This window comes from Anguilla anguilla, chromosome 4 (assembly GCF_013347855.1).
Source record: "Anguilla anguilla isolate fAngAng1 chromosome 4, fAngAng1.pri, whole genome shotgun sequence".
Taxonomy (NCBI): Eukaryota; Metazoa; Chordata; class Actinopteri; order Anguilliformes; family Anguillidae; genus Anguilla; species Anguilla anguilla.
The window spans coordinates 46,643,002-46,661,123 of record NC_049204.1 but is presented as its reverse complement, the minus strand read 5'-3'; the positions used below and the strand labels follow the sequence as shown (position 1 = coordinate 46,661,123).

The 18,122-nt window shown below is 43.5% G+C and overlaps 2 protein-coding genes across 3 annotated transcripts in view; one reads left to right on the top strand and one right to left on the bottom strand.

Moving 5' to 3' along the window:
- Window positions 1-342: 342 nt before the first annotated feature.
- Window positions 343-9,477, top strand: rnf32 (ring finger protein 32). 2 transcript variants are annotated; one of them, XM_035412561.1, is made up of 8 exons: window positions 343-491; window positions 1,606-1,864; window positions 2,119-2,261; window positions 3,671-3,703; window positions 3,957-4,081; window positions 4,431-4,539; window positions 7,798-7,965; window positions 8,777-9,477. In XM_035412561.1, exons 1-8 carry the CDS (start codon window positions 486-488, stop codon window positions 8,987-8,989), a joined length of 1,056 nt encoding a protein of 351 aa, XP_035268452.1. In that variant the 5' UTR covers window positions 343-485; the 3' UTR covers window positions 8,990-9,477. The 2 variants fall into 2 exon arrangements, with proteins under 2 accessions (XP_035268452.1, XP_035268453.1); XM_035412562.1 differs by lacking the exon at window positions 343-491 and adding an exon at window positions 526-855.
- Window positions 9,478-14,393: 4,916 nt separating this feature from the next.
- The window catches only part of lmbr1 (limb development membrane protein 1), a 48,982-nt gene continuing 45,253 nt past the window's right edge, over window positions 14,394-18,122 (bottom strand). Inside the window, exons 16-17 of the mRNA XM_035414367.1 lie at window positions 17,259-17,420; window positions 14,394-16,766 (exon numbers count right to left, since the gene is read on the bottom strand). Coding sequence (XP_035270258.1) covers window positions 16,681-16,766; window positions 17,259-17,420 — 248 coding nt within the window. The 3' untranslated portion in view covers window positions 14,394-16,680. The remainder of the gene's footprint in view (window positions 16,767-17,258; window positions 17,421-18,122) is intronic.

Sequence of the window (18,122 nt, the reverse complement as noted above, 5' to 3'; positions counted from 1 at the left end):
CTCTCTCTCTCACACACACACACACACACACTCGAAATAGACACATTTTTCTTTCCCCAATAGAAATGCGTCAATGTTCCAGTCTATTACATCTAAGTAGACATATGGCAATGGACTTTTCAAAATAGTTTCGAAGTGCAAATATGTTTCTTCTTTTCAGGGTAGGCTATTTCCCTTGCTATTATCATGGTTGCTATTCTAAGGTGTTAAGAAGAGAGAAGAGACTCCTTTGAACAGGATAATAATGATGCAAACACATAGAACACATTAATTAGGAAATTTAGAGTTTTCATTGTGTTCCCATATATTAGGTTTTCCCTTTCTATCCAGTTCTCTTCTTTTCAAACACTTCCTTTTGATCCCTTTTCTGTCTTTTCATTCTTCAATCTTGGGACCTGGGAAGGACATCTTTACAGCACGTTGTCTGGACTCTAGAAGAACTCCGTCGCTTAGCAACTGTGTAAACACTTCCTTGACAGAACACAATGCAGGTTTGTTTTCCTTTACTGCTCAGTTCATTTCTTGAAATCTTCAACTGTTGCTGTTAACGCCTAGATTTTTATTCACCGTTAGCTACAACAAGCGACCCATTGAGTGAATAATATAATTTCAGTAGCATATCACGTTAGATATTTTTAAACGTTTTTGGTTTTAACTAAAACGGGAAGAAAGTAAGCTAACGTTAGCATGAGTTAGTTGTGCGACTGTGCTGGTCTAGTTATTCCACCTTGCATCCTAGCGTAAACCAGCTAGAATAGAAGTCAAGATGTTTGCCAAGTTAGGCAGCTAACAAAAGTAAACCACAAACATAACACATCTCTCCTTCAATATAAGATATTGGTACTTAGCTCTATGGTAGGTAGAGTTAATCCTAAAGTTGCATTAGTACTAGTAGTTGAGTGAACTGACTGTAGCTAGCTAAATTTAATTAATGCCATGCTATATTTGAATCAAGATAACGTTAGCTAACGTTAAATAGCTAGCTAGCAGCTACATAAAAAGTTAGATTAGAGACTTTAGCTGCCTATAGTTAGTTAGCTATGCTTCCTGAAAGGGATACGCTTCATTTAATTTCATAACAAGCATCACTGAAATAACGTTTTACGTTATGTACGAGTTAAAAATAAATCTACGTGGATAAACGAATTACCTTAAATATGTACCATATATATAGAGGCAGTCTGTGAAGTTTGAACATGCCGTAGCTACCTGGCAACGATTCGTATTTACAATCAAAGTGATATTTTTATGTAATACTCTAGGAGACTTATCTGTGGAATCTCTACTAAAAAAATAAAACCCTATGATGATGCTGCCATAAATGTTTCACTGCGGCTTAGAACACTGCTTGCGCTACAATCCATAAAGGACATTTACTAAATATACATGTCTCTTATCTGTTGAGACATCTGGTGTTTCCATAATTATGATCATGCCACAAAAAAAATTATTTTGATCTTTTGGTAGTATTGATTTTTTTTTTTTCACTTAAGGTAGGTGAATCACTCAAGAGTAGCAGTGAATTTTAAAGGCTATACTCTGTCATTTCATAAATAAAAAAGCAAATAGGATTATTTTAATTTGTTTTGCCTCTTCTCCTTACAGTGTGCAAGGTCAAAAGGAAGTGACAGTAAATTTGCCATTGCTGCAGTTGCTTTGCAAGACCACATATCACGCAGTCTGCAGCTGCACAGTCTGTCTCTGTGCGATCCTCTGTCAGAAGGATACAAGAGCTCACAAAGGAAGCAAAGACCCAGAAAACCTGCTGCAAACAACGTTGTTAGACACCAAAGTCACCGCTGGAATCATGGGGCAGAAGAGAAAGAATACGTCCTAGATCCCAGTCCCCCACCAATGACATTGGGTACAGTAAGCAGAAGTTTAATTAATCCTGAGTGATGTAAGATCACAGATAGCCTATGTTACTGGTGATTGTAAGCAATGGAGTTCTAGAATACTGACTGAGTTCTAGAGAACATACCAAAAAACCTGTTCTTTAAAGGGTTAAAAAGTGACTGCTGGGGGGAGGGTGAAGAGATGTTGTCCATTGGATATCATTCCAGCTCTTTCTGTCACACTGCGTTGTCATTGTCGCTGTTGTTCTGTTTGCGACCGCAGCTCAGAAACTCGGTTTGGCCGATGCCCCGCCCGCGCCGCTGACGGCGGACGAATGGAGCAGGGTCAAGTCCAGGTCTGTGGACGAAGGAGACTCCAGCCAGCCATGTGTCATTTGCAGAGAGGAGTTCCGACTGCAGCCTCAGGTACGCCTGGAGCATTGATCTCGCTGTATTGTTGTGTTCGACTGTGCTTTTGCGAGCTCTGGGGGCCACAGCGGTGTGTGTGTGCCCTGACCTGTGCAGGCACGGCGCAGGGCTCCTCCGCGTGGCCTTTTGACTCAGGCGTTACTCAGCTGTCAAGTGACAGTGTGGCAATCGGCGTGCCGCTGTGAGGGTCACACGGTCTTCACACCTGTTTGGTTCCCTTTAAAAATTCCAGTCCCATCACAAAGGCAGGACAGAAGACATGACATCACAAAACACTGTTGCCATAGAAGCACCTCTAAATATTGGTTTAAAGGGGAAAGAACTGAATCAGAAACTAGAAAAATTTGGGATGGATGTCTCTATGTATTGAAATGTCTTGTGCCTCTTTGATACCAGTTGTGTTGTCAGATGGATAGTCATGGCCCATCTCCAGGATAGTACACATCTCCAGAATAGTGCATCTTTGTTAATTTGTGCATTTGAGAAGCATTCATTATCTGCACCATTAAAGTTGAAATTGTTTAGTGTTCAGTAATCAGGCCTAGATGTGGACTGTTCTGCAGGTGGGTCTTGGCTGTGTTGGTGACGGCAGACATTCTCTCCCCAGACTAATGGGAATGGGCCTCGTCTCTGGATATAGATTGTGCACTGCGGCGTGCCCTTTTCATTGGCGAAAGAGTAGGCGGCCAGGCCAAAAACAATGAGAAATCAATGCAGCTGTTCTCCCTGCTCTCCATGGCAGCCGCATGTAAGACGACGGAAGAACGGCTCGCAGGTAGACTGGAGATGGCCGCAGCCCAGCTCCCCGCTCCCCCAGCTGGAGCCCGCCGTGTCCCAGCGCCCCCTGGGAAAACGTCCCTCACGCCGTCCTCGCGGCTCTCCTAGGGCTTATGGGAAGGCTTCAGACAAATATCGAACACCGATACTCACCTACTGGGGTCCCTGGGTGCTGCACATACGGCGTGATCATTAAACGCGAAACATTCTCTTATTTTAGCAATGTCTGTGTTTGTATGAATTCATTTATTTGTTTATTTTTCAAAGCAGAGGTGGAGAAAGGACGTTTGGGTGGGGGGGGGGTTTGAGGACGATCTAGCAGTGGGTTTAGGTTTGTGGTTGTCATCACTCGCTGTTTCATTTTTCGGTAATGAAATGGTTTTCTTAAGCAATTGTGCGCTGTTTGGACTGATGGGGATTACTGAGGCAGAGGGTAGAAGCTGTGAACCGTATGAGGGTGAGAGCAGGCCTTTCGTCTGTAGCTGAAGACAGACGCATTTATGTACCGTTTGAAATCGCCGTGCAGGGTGCAGTGTTTTTTTTTTTTAAACGCTGAGGCATATTGGGACAAGTAATGGAATTCCATGTGCGGAACTTCTCACGCCCGTATCCTTCCTCATTCCGTCCAGGTCCTCCTGTCCTGCTCCCACGTCTTCCACAGGGTGAGTCACAGAGCGAGTCACAAAAAATGCACACATTAAACCTGCTGTACATCTGTGGTGCTGTCTATACAGTCTTTTATTCTCCCAAAACGCAGCAATTCATTTCTGTCCCTTGTAGGGAACATGAATCTCTGCTCATAATCTCAATAACCGTATATTCTGCTATGCTGAAACCTAATGCTACGCGGGGCATTCGATAGAAATAAAATAAATATTTTTGTTCTGCTGGAGGGTAACGTGGTTTCTCGCACAGGTCTGTCTTCAGGCATTTGAGAAGTTCTCTGGGAGGAAGTGCTGCCCCATGTGCAGGAAGGAACAGTACCAGACCAGAGTGATACATGACGGAGCTCGTCTCTACAGGGAGAAATGCGCGGTCAGGTAGCGCGCGGCTAGCGCCTCATTCACACAGCACCGGTTACTCCTGGCAGGAAGGCAGCTGCGTACCACCCTGAGGACCACAGGCATGGTGTAATAGCTGGAGTTAAAAAGCTCTGAATGGTCCATTTAAAGCACTGTGCTTTAGTGGAGTTTAATTAGGACAGCTGCTCTGCATATATTGCCCTGTTGCCAGTGACCATGCTTCAGTGGAAGAAATTCCCAGTACATTTGTTTATTATGACAAAACTGCTGTCGGTGCTCTGATTTTAAGTAGCTGTGGTAGGTTAGCATTTCATTTCCAACTGAAATAATTCTCCTTTTCATATTTCTAAAAATGATTTTATCACAGGATTCAAGCATGTTGGCGAGGCTACGTGGTTCGGGACTGGTATAGGCAAGTAAGGAAAACAGTGCCTCCTAAGGACAAAGGGTTAAGAAGAAAATTCTTTGAACAAAAGGTACAGAATGTCTTCTTAAATAGATGGTGTGCGCCATTAAATATTCAGCATCTGTGCTCAGCTTCTGGGAGAAATTTGCAAGGTGCAGTACTAGTTTTGCATCTTGGACATTCTTTATGGTGTCATTTTTGGCTTTCTCAGAATTATTTAGTATTTCAGTGCTTACCCATGCTGTGATAAACAAGTACATAAATAGATATATTATTGAAAATAATGGGGGCATTATGGATGATTTCAGATGATTTCAGAGTGCCATTCTGTTCTGAAAGTTGATAAGATTGTATGTAAATGTAAAGGATAAAATGAAAGGTAAAGGATAAAATATAAAAGGTTAAAATAGTCCCTGCTGGTTTCACTGCAGTAAAATCATGTAGCCCTTCACTATCAGAAAACTGCGCCTCTTAACAACACAACGATTGACCAAAAAGGCCCTTCCCTCATCCTGCCTCTTTAAAATCGAGCGCAGCAACCTTGCCTTCTCTTTCTTGTCAGTTCAGTAAATTGGTTAACAAGGCACATTCTGGAGGCCTTTGCGAAACGCATTGAGAAAGCCCTCCTCTAACTGTGTTCCAATGAGCTCTTCCTCGTTTATTCAGCGGCGGACGGACGGACGGACGGCGGTAAACACGTCAGTCCTAACGAGGCTGCGGAGGTGGGCTCCAAAACGGGGGCCGGAGGAGCCCATCGATCTGAGCCGGGCCTTTGAAGCCGTGTGAATCCGGCGCTGTGTGTAACCTAATTAAGGAATGTGTGTTTTGGTCAAACAGATTGTACATTCCAGGCCCGGCACAAAGAGCGGCTCCCACCGCGTGTTTGCTGAGCCTCCTTTAAAATGACTTTGGTTTTAATGGCGCCGCGCATCGGGACAAACGGTCATTCTCAGCTGCTTTTCTCTCGCTTTCTTTTTTAGAAGTTGGGAAAAGCCCAAAGGGGAAGAACAAATGGGAGCACACAGTCCAAAAAAAAATGTACGATTCAATAACACCAGCCTAAGCTAAAGGAAGACTTTAAAAAATGTTTATATATTGCATATATTCTCTTACGTTCACTTAAATCCATTTAGTGCTTTGCTATCTGGGTTGTGACTGGCAGATTAGTAATAGGATTTTGTTCATTTGCATCCCTGTCGTATAGAGGTAGCTGTTGGAGTGAATGCATGGAAATGAGCACAAGGGCTTGTTATTACATTTAATGCATTTGATATCTATAAAATCATACGCTGTTCAGAGATAACATTTTGTACAGTGCAGGCTGTATTCCAGTAGTGTAGCAGTCAACTAAGTAATTTTAATAAACTATGATGTACACCAAAATGTGTTGGATGGCCACTTTAAACTAGCCGTGTTTGTAGTAACTTTCTGAGCTGAGCATGGTGATTTAGTCTTTTTAGTATACTAAAGCACACTTGATATAAACTTTAATAATACTTCAGGCATTCTTAAGTACAAAACTGTAAACTACAGGTATACTTCAGCATTGTTTTCTTTGCTATTTTTTATTTTTCACATGGGCAGGCAGAGTTTGAAGTGAGATTTTGAGCTGAGCATGGGGGCCTGGTCGTGTTAGAGTAAGTGAACAGAAAGATGAGGGCTGGTTGAATGGGCTGATTGACTCCTCAGTGGATCCCTGTCCAATGAGGCTTTCTGCTGCTCCTGCTCAGTGTGGCCAGCAGCCCTTGCCGGACACTGCCCTCTGACTCTGCTGTGTGCCTGCATGTGGAAGGGAAGATTGCCCTCTAGTGAGACAAACATGTCCTCTCTTACAGCATGTCTGTTCTGGGGGGGGGCTGGGGTGGAGGGGGTTCCAGAGCACTGATCTCAGACACAGCACCCAGGAAACTGTGTCTTTGCTGTGAACCTCACTGTGCACTGTCCACCGTCTCCAGTCAGCAGAAGCCACTGAGCGTGTGGCTGCTTATTTTACACGCTGCCTGTTTTCCAGTTTCTCATCTACGTGCCAAGTGCCAATTTAAGGTCGGCGAGCCCATCGTAATGCAAAACCCTGACGTATCAGGCCGCAGATGAGTTAGAGGCATCCGCAGAGTTGGTCCAGGGCAAATACTGTAGAGCTCAGTGCAGTTTTCGGTTAGCGTTTTTTTTTTTACCTCATTTTCTTGTTGCTTTTACGATCGTATGAAATCTGACCATCGGAGGTGGGGGAGAAGGAGGCTTGGGTGGATTTGTGGAGGGAGCTTTTGACAGACCATCGAGGACACCGTGCCTTTTTGCCCCCTTGTGTCTTAAATGCGAGTCCCCTAATGCCTGGCCCAGATGAGGCTCAAAATGGCATGATAATGTGTGCGGTGGGAGAAGGGCGTGGGTCCTTCATTGCTTTGATCTGTACCTATAAACCTAGCTTGCGCCTGTCGCATTATTGTGGCAAAGCTATTTATGGCACCAATTAAATCCTGTCCCATCCCAAGGCTTTGCCCCCCCCGCTCAAGGCCCCGTCATATTGACAGTTATTTGAGGAAATAGCTGGACGCGTTTGTGAAAGGGATTGTGGCCCTTTTCCCATGTGACCTCTCTGGCAATTTTAATTTAGATTTAACTGAAGCCAAACAGCGCTGCTGAGGTTTGTTCAGCCTGTGCACTTGCTTTGTCACACAGAGATGGCAAACAGTCTGTCATTTTGCTGCTAACTGCCAGTGGCACAAAACTGCAGGACTGAGAGGATATTAAACCAGCCAAAGAGCGAAAAAAAGCTTATCAACCAATTCATTGATACGTGGCAAATACCAAGCTTTTTATTTTGTTCTTCAGGTCCTACCATAAGTCAACACATTAGGAGGTGATTTGTTGACACCAAGACGGATTGCTTTGAAACGTTCCCCTCGAGGTGGACAAAGTTCACCTGGGCACTTTTTGTTTGCTTTTTTCTGAAGAAGTTGGCCATAAAACCTCACTTTAATTGTTAACAGTTGTTTAATTAGCGATAAAACACAGCAATAAAGCACTTGTGATGTCACTGTGACATGAGCAAGTGCCGGTCAACTGGATCACATGCAGCCTTCCAAAGTATTGAATTATTTCCCCATCTCAATTCAGCTTAAGGGCAGCCAAGATGCTCATTTCTACCCGAAACCTTTTCAAGATAAAGAATTTCTAATAGCTCTACAATGGAGAGCGTGGTACATTTTTTAGATAATGTCTAAAACGAATGTTTAAAATAGCAATGTACTCAATGAAAAATGGCCTTCTGCGTTATCTTTCCTACCTGAAACCTGTGTTGTTTGAATAACGCATTTCTTACAATCAGTTTCAGGAGCTGAGTGACAGCTTTGTCCGCTCCTGTGACACCAACGTGGAGGAGTTTCTCAGTGCCATTGATTGTGAACTGGCCTCAAGCAGAAGTGTGTTCCGTCAGCTTGAAGAACAGCACATTTCAGAGACAAAACAAGAGGACTGGGAGAAAATTCAAGAAAAGGTACCTTTCTGCAGGCAAAACATGAGGCTTGGCACTGATATCAATAACTGTCAGCATAAAAGACTTCATCTCAGCTATGCAAATTCTGTTGGAACTCAAATTGTTTTTTTTCCTTTCAAAACATTGCCAAGACCTTTACTTGTACACCTAACACATTTTATCGTACAGATTTTTTTTAAATGAATGTCAGATATCCTGCAGTGTCGTGACAAAGATAGGCCACGGTCCATTTTCATCAGGGGAACCCTTCTCCAGAAAGAGGTTTTAGGGTTCCTGTGGACCCATTGAAACAGGCTGGTTTTTTTCACTCTGCTGGAGTAGCGTCATCCAACAACAGGAAAAACGTGCTCTCCGTGAACTTATTTGGAAAGGTCACTGACAGGGCAGGAGCTGCTTAACCTTGGCTCCGTAGAGGGCACTGCAGGTTGTTTACCAAACACCGCTCTCACGAGGACAAACTGTACGTGTTACAGACCTCATAACCAAACGTTTAAGCGTCTATCGAGCCGGCTGGTTTTCAAGTGAGGAACCCGTCTGCGCGCTGGTGATTAATTGCACTGTAGATACCTGCCATTAACGACGCGAGCGATAAACGCAGCGATTAAAGAGGCATAAATCCATCAGGCCAAACAAGGGTGACATGCAAATGAGTAAAACCAGGGGTTGGGTGCAGGGCGAGCCGTAAAAAATGACCAATTAAACGTCCCTGCGCTGAGCCCCTGTTTGCTGAGTCACGTGCCCAGCCTGTTGTTTTTCCCAGCTGAAAGCAGGCAGGCCCAAACGGTCACGCCCATTCTCCGCTGCGTTCTAGGCGGCCAGACAGGAGGCTCGGGACTGTCCCATCTGCCTGACCCCCCTGTGCGCGGGGACGAGAGGGGCGGAGGAGGGGCGGAGAAGGGTGCTGCTGCTCTCCTGCTCCCACCTCTTCCACCTGTGCTGTCTGGAGGCCTTTGAGAGCTTCTGCCTGGAGGGGCCGCCCGTGTGTCCGCTCTGCAGGTCCCTCTACCGCAAGAGACTGGTCTGACTCCGCCCTACGCCGCTGCGCGTGTGGCACTGCCGCTCACCGCGAGCCGGGAGGAGGAACGCGTCCCCAGTTGGAGCAGCGTCGGAGCTTGATGCGATGGTTTCATACTTTTCATCCCGTACGTTTGCTGTCTCGCACAGGGAATGTATTTTAGTGGGTCCCAAAACAGACCGCAGTCCACTCCTGATGATGCTATCAGCACTGGACTGGTGGGACATAACTGGGATAAGTGCTTAATAGGAGTAACTGAAGCAGACTGAAGTATGCAATTAAGCAGAGTATGCAATTATCATGTGCCTATTATCATATTATTCATCAAATATATCCCATTCGCAGACTGTGGGATTCAGTATGGACACATTTACAAGGTGTGGTATTACTTGATTGTTTCGCATTCCTTTTTTTAGATTTATATGCAAATAGCCAAATAATGAATTTCATGAATGTAATAAATAATAGTAATGAGTGCAATGCAGTTTGTTTTTTTTCTGTACCGTCCCCCTTGACAGCACTTTCTTGTGCACAGCACAGTTACGCTGCTGCAGATCTGAGCTATAGCAGCGCGTCCAGGTTCGTTTGATGGCCTCTCATCCCACGCAGTCCCTCGCAGCAAACGGATTGGCTGCATTCTTCCGTGTGACAACAGCTTCTCCGTTCATTGTGAGCATGTGCGATTCCAGCTTCCTGAAGGTTACCATAGCTGTGTCTCCAAGTGCAGGACTGTGGGAATACATAGCTGTACAGCAAACAGTCCCTCTTCCAGAGGTGTGGACACAACCATAAATCTCCCATCTATCTTATCGGTTTTTGCTATGAAGCGCAAGACACCAGCGGCGACCGCTCCCAGAGAGTTCAGACAGAGCAGAAGAAGCATTTGCTCTCAAGTCTCAGCATTGCGACATTGGCACTGGTATTTCATTACCCGTATCATTATCTCCGCCAGGCGAGGGCCTGGAGGGGATTGTGCGTTTGGTCGCGTGTGTGTGTGTGTGTGTTTGTGTATCTGTCCGCAGCTAATCTCGCATACTACTGGGCCGATCAGCCTAATACTTGTTGTGCATGCTGACAGCAGCCCAAGGACCTGAATTCTTGAATATTTTGCAAATCGGTCAACGACAAGTATTTTATTTGAATTAATTTCCATCATTGTCCATTGAAATACATTAAGTACTAACTCCTCACTCCTCCTAACCGGTCGGTAGGGGACGCAAGTGATCAACAACTGCTTCTGTTTGGAATGAAAGACCAGCGATGTAAAATGTCAATTTCAATGTTAAAATGCCAACAAAATAATCCGCCAACTAACGGGGTATGTTAATGTTTGAATCTGTGGTAATTATTTTGTTGGCATTTTCACGTTGAAATTGATATTTTACATCGCTGGTCTTTTGGAATTGTTCCTGTCCAGATTTGAAACGAAAGTTCCAGACTATAACGTCAACGTTGGCTCTGTCTAACACATCGTGGCTGATATGAATGAAATTAGCTAACATGTCACCTCCTTTAGCGTTACTTCACTGAATTGGCGTTTTTGCGATTTTCAGTGACACATGGTAAAAACTTGTAATATTGTATTGTCTATTGTTGCATCAGCAAAGCTAACACGCCTGGCGGAGATCTGCACTCTACTGAGTGCACTCTTCTAGGTTTTATTTAGTATTTAATTAGTACATGTAAATGTACATCGAAGAGGTAGGCCTGACACTTGCAGCTTCATTATGTTGGTGAACCACTCCCAAAAAACAATGCAGATAAGCCTTATAAATATGTAACCCAGGGAAGAGAGTTCTGTGGAGTAGAGAAAAGGCTGCAATGTTGAGAAACAAGTCTTTACTGTACGTTACTGGAAGTGCCAATGAGCAGAACGAATGAAAAGAAACAAGTGGGAAAGCACAGTCACATCTGAACACTGTCACAAGTCACAAACTTTATTTAAAACTGAAAATACACAATGTAAACTAATACAAGTTTTACAACAATTATTTTTCCAAACCAACAAAAAAGGAAGAAGAAAAAAAAGCACATTGCAACTGGGAAAATGAGTATCATAAAAAATACATTCACGTATGCTGCGAAACATGCAGAAACGGACAACTGCTGCTCTGCTTTTCAGGCTGTTCCTCTGACCTCTAAACTACGATGAAGGAGAAATACTGTAAGGCAACCAGTTGTGTTCATCAGTACAGAGCAGCCCCTGACTCTGATAAACGTGAACAGATGATTATATGACTGTGTGCTTTTAGAGGCTACTTTCCGTTACCGACATAACTCGGTGCGGCTGATCTTTAATGTGCATAGCTGGCTGTTACTGCGCGTAGCCGACCGATGCTGCGCGTAGCTGATCGTTGCTGCGCGTAGCTGATCGTTGCTGCGCATAGCCGAACGATGCTGCGCGTAGCTGATCGATGCTGCACGTAGCTGATCGATGCTGCGCGTAGCTGATCGTTGCTGCGCGTAGCTGATCGTTGCTGCGCGTAGCTGATCGATGCTGCGCGTAGCTGATCGTTGCTGCGCGTAGCTGATCGTTGCTGCGCGTAGCCGAACGATGCTGCGCGTAGCCGAACGATGCTGCGTATAGCTGATCGATGCTGCACGTAGCTGATCGATGCTGCGCGTAGCTGATCGATGCTGCGTGTAGCTGATCGATGCTGCGTGTAGCTGATCGATGCTGCACGTAGCTGGCCGCTATTGGCCAGCCCATTCAGGAACATGGTGAGCAGCACAGAGATTCTGCTCTTAGCACACCCTCCTGGATGCGTCTAAAATCTGATTAGCTGTTTCCTGAAGCCGCGGAATGAAGGTTTTGGTAGATGCTTTTCTTTCACAGTATTGCTTTGCCACATTGAGCAACCATGAGGTACAGTATGGGACACAACACGTCAGAAGCCAAACACAGTTAAAACTGCAAGACAGTTATGGAGCGGGACACTGCACAGAGCTTGACACAAAAACACCAAACTGTGACAGAGACACTGGGTCAAAAAACACAGTCAATTCTGAAATATTGCCCACTAATGTGAATGGTAAACACTTATAGGAGGCTTCCAAAATGCCCCTGTGATATACTCTGCAAACCTCCAACACCTCCTCAGGTCCTTTACTGCATAACTGTGACTGACATCTTCCTTTTCCATCAAGTCTTCCATAAAAAAACTTTCTTGTACAAACATTAAACATTAAAGGAAATACAACTCGATTGCATATATATTTTTTAATTCCCTCAAACATTGTCAATTTCTTATTATACAAACCACCAAAACAATGCACCACATACACTGAGAGACCACCTAAGAGTCAAAATGACTAGCTGTCATGTTTTCACATTCAGCATGGAGTTTTTCACATTACAATTCTTGTTTAGGCAATTCACACTTTCTTTTTTTCTTTTAAACGAAAGTTTATATATAGTGCTTAAAAGGCATAGACATCAGTATCAGTTTGGGTAACAAAGTGTAAAAGTGGAATCAGTAACTTGAAAAGGTCAAACAAATATTCAACAACCCTTACTGCTAGCTCAAAGCGACATCATCAATGAGCATATTTTGATTCAGTCAGACTCTCTTGTGTGCCCATTTGTTACACTCTTTAGCCTTTTGTACTATAACGGAATTTGGTAATATGCACAAAATATTAAGAGCAAGCAACTGCAATTTGCAAGGAACATATTCTACTCAGCCTTCAGCAGCCAAAACCAACTGCGAACATTTTCAGAGACTATCATCACATTTGCTGTTTGTAAGTCATTAAATCTCACAGTGAATTTGTCTTTGAAAACAAGTGCACACGTCCACGCACACACAAACACACACGCACACACACAAACAAACAAACAAACACGCACACAGACGCACACACAAAACAGGGAAGTTCAGAATTAATGGTCTGTGAAATCCTCATAAGGCATATAGAGGTGAATTCGGAGAAATAAAGACAATCTCAGCAGTAGAGAATTGTACAGGCTTATCTATAATGGATACTCAAATAGGCCAACTACAACAGCCCACAATTAACACCAGCATGATACAAAAAGGACTAGAGTATGAAATACCTATATATACACATAACATCATTTACAATTAAGAGGTCACCAGAGGTTATTGAAGTTGTTTTCATACAGCTTGCTACATCTGGAACAATGTTTCAGAAACATACTGCTAGGATCAAATTACTGCCTTACTACTACTCAGTGAAAATAGTTTATTTGTCAGGTAAATTAAAACAAAACAGACTGTTAGGTTTTCGCTTAAATTAGATCAAAAGTTTCAACAGTGATGGAAATTTAAAATGTCATGCCTGATGGCTACATGACAGATTCAAATGGGGTGAACATCCTCATTTGCAGAATTCGATCTCTCTACAGTGCATGGGAATGTCTGAAAATCCAGAGCTTTAATGGAGGGCCAAGTAAACATTGTCAATATACAGGACCATGTTTGATCCATGTACTGGATCATACTGGGCTCTTAATATCTTCATAGTTTCAATGTGTTAAAGTCACGAAGAATAAAAAAAAGTCATCTCAATGAAGAAAAAAAAAAAACATCTACAGAATGACAGTCTAAATACCACTGCACAAATGTATCCTCTGGGATTCACAGGAGTGCAGTGAACGTGCTACTGTAATGTTCAGGATTACAATAACCTTTTAGTTGCATTTTCTTTTTATAGTCTCAATTTGTACGATGCACAATATGTCTCTCGGGACTTTTTTCCAGGACACTTCACATCTTTTTCACCAAACAAACATTTATACTGAAAATCTATCTATACTGGAAAAAAAAAGATACAATGCATTTCAGTGGTGCAATGTTCCTGAAGAGAGTTAAGATTACTGGGTTGGAAAAAGAGTTCCCCAATCATCATTTTCTTTTTCAGAAATCCTTTTCCCTTTAGTTAAATAAAGACCATCCCATTGAGAGCTTTTGCATGAGGCTTGCATCGGGTGCTTCACTGTGACTAGAGCAGATATGAACTGCGGGACTTATACGACCTCCATCTGAGAAGCAATGAAATGATCCACGGTTACCACAAATACTGCTGATTGTGGCAGTGCTTCACCACTTACAGGGCAGGGCTATGTCTACCATGTCATAACCAGTAGGGACACAGAAAGCATCTCTACATTGAGAAAGAGAGATAGAGAGAGTATAATGAGATAACCTGGGATTGCACAGCCATGTCACTGACACGCATGACACACACAGATAAGGGAAATTAAACCCAATTCCACCTGCAGAACAGCTAACTGAGCCCCCAGCTAGACAGCCAAAATTATTTAAATGATATGGACAACAAAAGATTAAACAATTATCACACACAGACAGACACGCGCACACACACACACACACACACTCAACTCTTGTGCAGGCTGTACTGGGCTAAATTAATTTCCCTTATCTCTATGTTTCTGTCTGTTTGGGTGTGTCAGTCACTGACATGGTTCTGTACGTACTATATAACAACTGCAGAGTACATGGGATCACGTAGGTCCAAACTTGGCCTTAAACTGCTCAATAGGTCTTTGTAGAGGCCTTTGTGCCTACAGTATTGGCAAAAAATAACTACAAAAAGAGTCTTGGTATGGGTGTTCAAGCAGTATTCAGTACAGATATACATAAAGATATCTTGTCAAAGTCTGTTCAGTCACTAAAGAATATGGGCTTGGCTATGTAGACTAATTTATCATAAGATCATGGCAGTACTGGTCCTTTGAGGTGTGAGCACCAACTGATAAACTTAACTTATTATAACTAAATATATCAAGGTTAAATGCCAATATTCTATACACTAACGGAGCATTTCTTCAGGGCTGTGTAAGACTTGTTGGAAGATCTGCAAATTATCTACAGCTCTCTTTTTCCCCAATTTTCCATCTCTGCTGCTGTGCAAATATATAAACATTTAATTGTAAAAAAAAAAAGAAGAACACTTTCAACACCAGAACACACACACACACACACACACCAATCTCGATCAGTCGTGTGGCTCAGCTGCACCAACTCCATTTCCAGTAGAAGAATGGAGTTCTCTTTTCCCTTAAACAAGTGGCTTTCCAGTCACCTGATTAGGACTCCAAGGCATTAATCAGTATTACCGTTGTGCCAACCAGGGCTCTGCCTAGAATAGCTCTCAATGCCTCATTGCTGCCTGCTGTCGGAGCAACGCCATCAATTCTCCAGCCCTCTGCCGCACTGCCTTTAACAAGACCTTCAGCACCGCTCAAGCAGCCGCAAATGGAGACTGACCTCTGCCAATATGGGGGGGGGGGGTTAAAAAAAAAACAAGGAAAGAAAAGAAAGAAACGGAGAGGTATGGAGACAGACGAACGCCGATGCCCTTTGATAGAGTTAGTGCTATATCGGGTAAATGTGATTATGAGATTCTGCTTGGGTGTGTCCTTTCACCTGAATTTCACACGTTCCATGTAATTTGAGACGCAAGGTAGAAACGCTGTATGGACATCATCCTCTCGGTTGGTCTGAATGCTCGTTGTTGCCCTGTTTGTGAGGCGTTACGGTTCAGCATTGACAGGACGGTTAAGACTGGTTTATTTGACATCAGTGTCTTTCGCTTTAAAAAAAAAAAAAAGAGTCAATTTCAGTCCATTTCTTAAAAAAAAAAAAGCAATTATATACCTGTACACATTTTATGGTTTTCAAATAAGGCATTGCATTTAGAAAATTTCCAGAGTGAAAAGGCAGCTCCTAGTACTAAAATTCTCTTTATATATCCATCACTTTGATCCTGGTCTGAGAGACTGTCCCTAAAATAGCGCAAAGCTTCACATCAACGCCGCGCACACCTGTCACTGCAAATGCTCAGATAGTTCTGGATACCGATCTGAAGGCATGGCTTAGCCAAGCTGATATCACCAGGTTCATTTCCTCATGTCACACACACAAAGAGGGAAATCTATGTGGTGTGTGTTGGATTCTACCATAAAACTGTTGTCAGTTTTATGTCAGTCACATCATATTTTAGGTCTGTATTTATATTTATGCCACTGATGCTCCCCACCACTGCAAACAAACATTAAGAAAAGACATGTGCTGGAACTATGCATAAGTTTCTAAAGATAAAAGTTTTTTTGTTCTTTTTAAAAAAAACATTTTTTAAGTAAAATGTGCATTAACTATTCACACGTTTTCAAGTTAACCGCTTGAAGTTCTTTCAATTGATAAAATATTACACAAAGAACAAAGTTCTGCATTTGGGTGTCGCTTAGTAACTTGAAGGTGAAGTGTATGATAGTCAAAGAACAAAATGGGAACAAAGAACAAAACGACATAAGACAGGCCAAGAGACTCTGCAAACTGCGACCAATAAAAAAAAAAGTGTGGACAGAAGTGCCCAAAATTGTGTTCTGTAAGCTTCTCTTACTGTAAACTCCAATCCCAAAAGTTCCATTCTGCTTCCTTAAACAAAGCCTGGTAGCAAACAGGAAGTGTTCATCACATTCTGCAGGACAACTTGCAGTTGGTTCTGATGCATTCTGGGAAATGAAGTTTTTTTCTTCTTCTTTTTGAAATGAAAAGCACAGTGCAGCTGTAGATGGCTGCGGCGGACACTGTAATGGCGCACAGGCTTCGGCCTGCTCCCGATGCCTGTCCAGAGGGGAGGAGGGAGACGGAACGAGATGGCCGCAGGTCGCTCTCCCTCCTGCTGCTGCTGATTACGGGAGCGTCTCCTCCTCACAGAGACTTCTGATGCCCGTTCGCTGAGTGCTTGGCTGTCTCCGGGTCCGTGGGGCTGTTTGAAAGGTGCAATTTATCCAGACCTGGGTGAGGAAAGATAAGGGGGAAATCTCATTTAAACCTTCATTTAACCTCAGCTGAGGGGGGCGAGTGGGTGTGGGGGGGCGGGGGTGTAGATCGTTGGCTTCCTCTGACATTTCTCGAACCCGTGGTTACATCAGGCGCCCCGGACCTGTCAGAACAAGCTGCGGAGCTTATTTCTCTCGCTGTCACATATCGGTCGAAGGCACGGCCGTCTTGGCGCAATTTCATTCACTTTCGTCACTCCGGGTCTAAGTCTGACAGGAATCAACACTATCTCTGTGCAGCAACGGATGTCGATATCACAGCAGACACCATGACCCAGCTCCACGCAAGAGCCCTGGTGCGCTGCCACAAACTCACAGTAACACGCTGACATCTGGCTAATTAATACGCCGTTCCAGTGTCCTGAACAGAAGTGACATCACACCATCACAGAGCGCAGGTAATAAACATTAAATCATACACTCAGACCGAGATGCGCAGAGCCTTACCCAAAGCTTTCAGGAGCGCTTCCCTAACTGCGGACGTGAACTTTCGAACCAGGCAGAGTGTCGTCACCACGGCAAAAAGCAGGTTGTAAGACAGGACAATGTAGAAGTTGCCCAACCAGTTAAATCTCCCAAAGTCTCCAAGAAGATCAAACCTTGTAATTCCTGTGAAAAGTTAAAAGAAAAAATAAGAGGCAAAATAAAACGTACCCTGTTAATGTCATCTAAACAGAAAATGCTTGGTGTGATTTATTTTTTCCCCCCCATTTCATATCAATTGCTTCTGAAAATCACTCAGGAATCCTGAATTCGACCCATCCGGTACCTCATTGTTCTGAAGATAATGGACCGTGCAATGATGCAATGACATGGACATTTTCCATCAGGCCAACTTACAGTGTGCAGAGTAAATACAGAGTACAGGCATGAAGCTCTGCTGCCCCTAACTCACTTGGGTTTAACTGGCCAGATAACCAAAGCAAATGTATCCGTCACTCGTGGCAAAAGCACTTCTTGTGGGATGTTGTGGGACTGGACACACCTCTCTCACACTAGTTTAGATGTTCTTGAAAATCCTGTCAAATTAGGGGATTTAAAACCAAGCAAACAAAAAAAAATGCAGACTGGCATCCAACAAAGGGAGCTTAGAGACACAGCTGTTGCTTCTTCCTGACCTGTCTCCCTTTTCGAGAGGAGGAAAGTGTTTACAAGCGAAACACTCCATCATCCACACAAGCAGGAGTGAGGAGGAAGCACAGCAACGCATGTCTGTTCCTTCTGGCTCATCTCTCTCTTCCTTAAAGCCTGTTTCTCACCCGATTTACCAGATTATCATGAGAAAAAAGGAGAGAACATCTGTCTATTCAA

Bases quoted from the DNA above. Each gene is read 5' to 3' on its own strand.
- rnf32 (XM_035412561.1), top strand. The intron at 1,865-2,118 runs GTACAGTAAGCA...TTGCGACCGCAG, and splicing joins TCCCCCACCAATGACATTGG to CTCAGAAACTCGGTTTGGCC. The intron at 4,540-7,797 runs GTACAGAATGTC...TCTTACAATCAG, and splicing joins GAAAATTCTTTGAACAAAAG to TTTCAGGAGCTGAGTGACAG.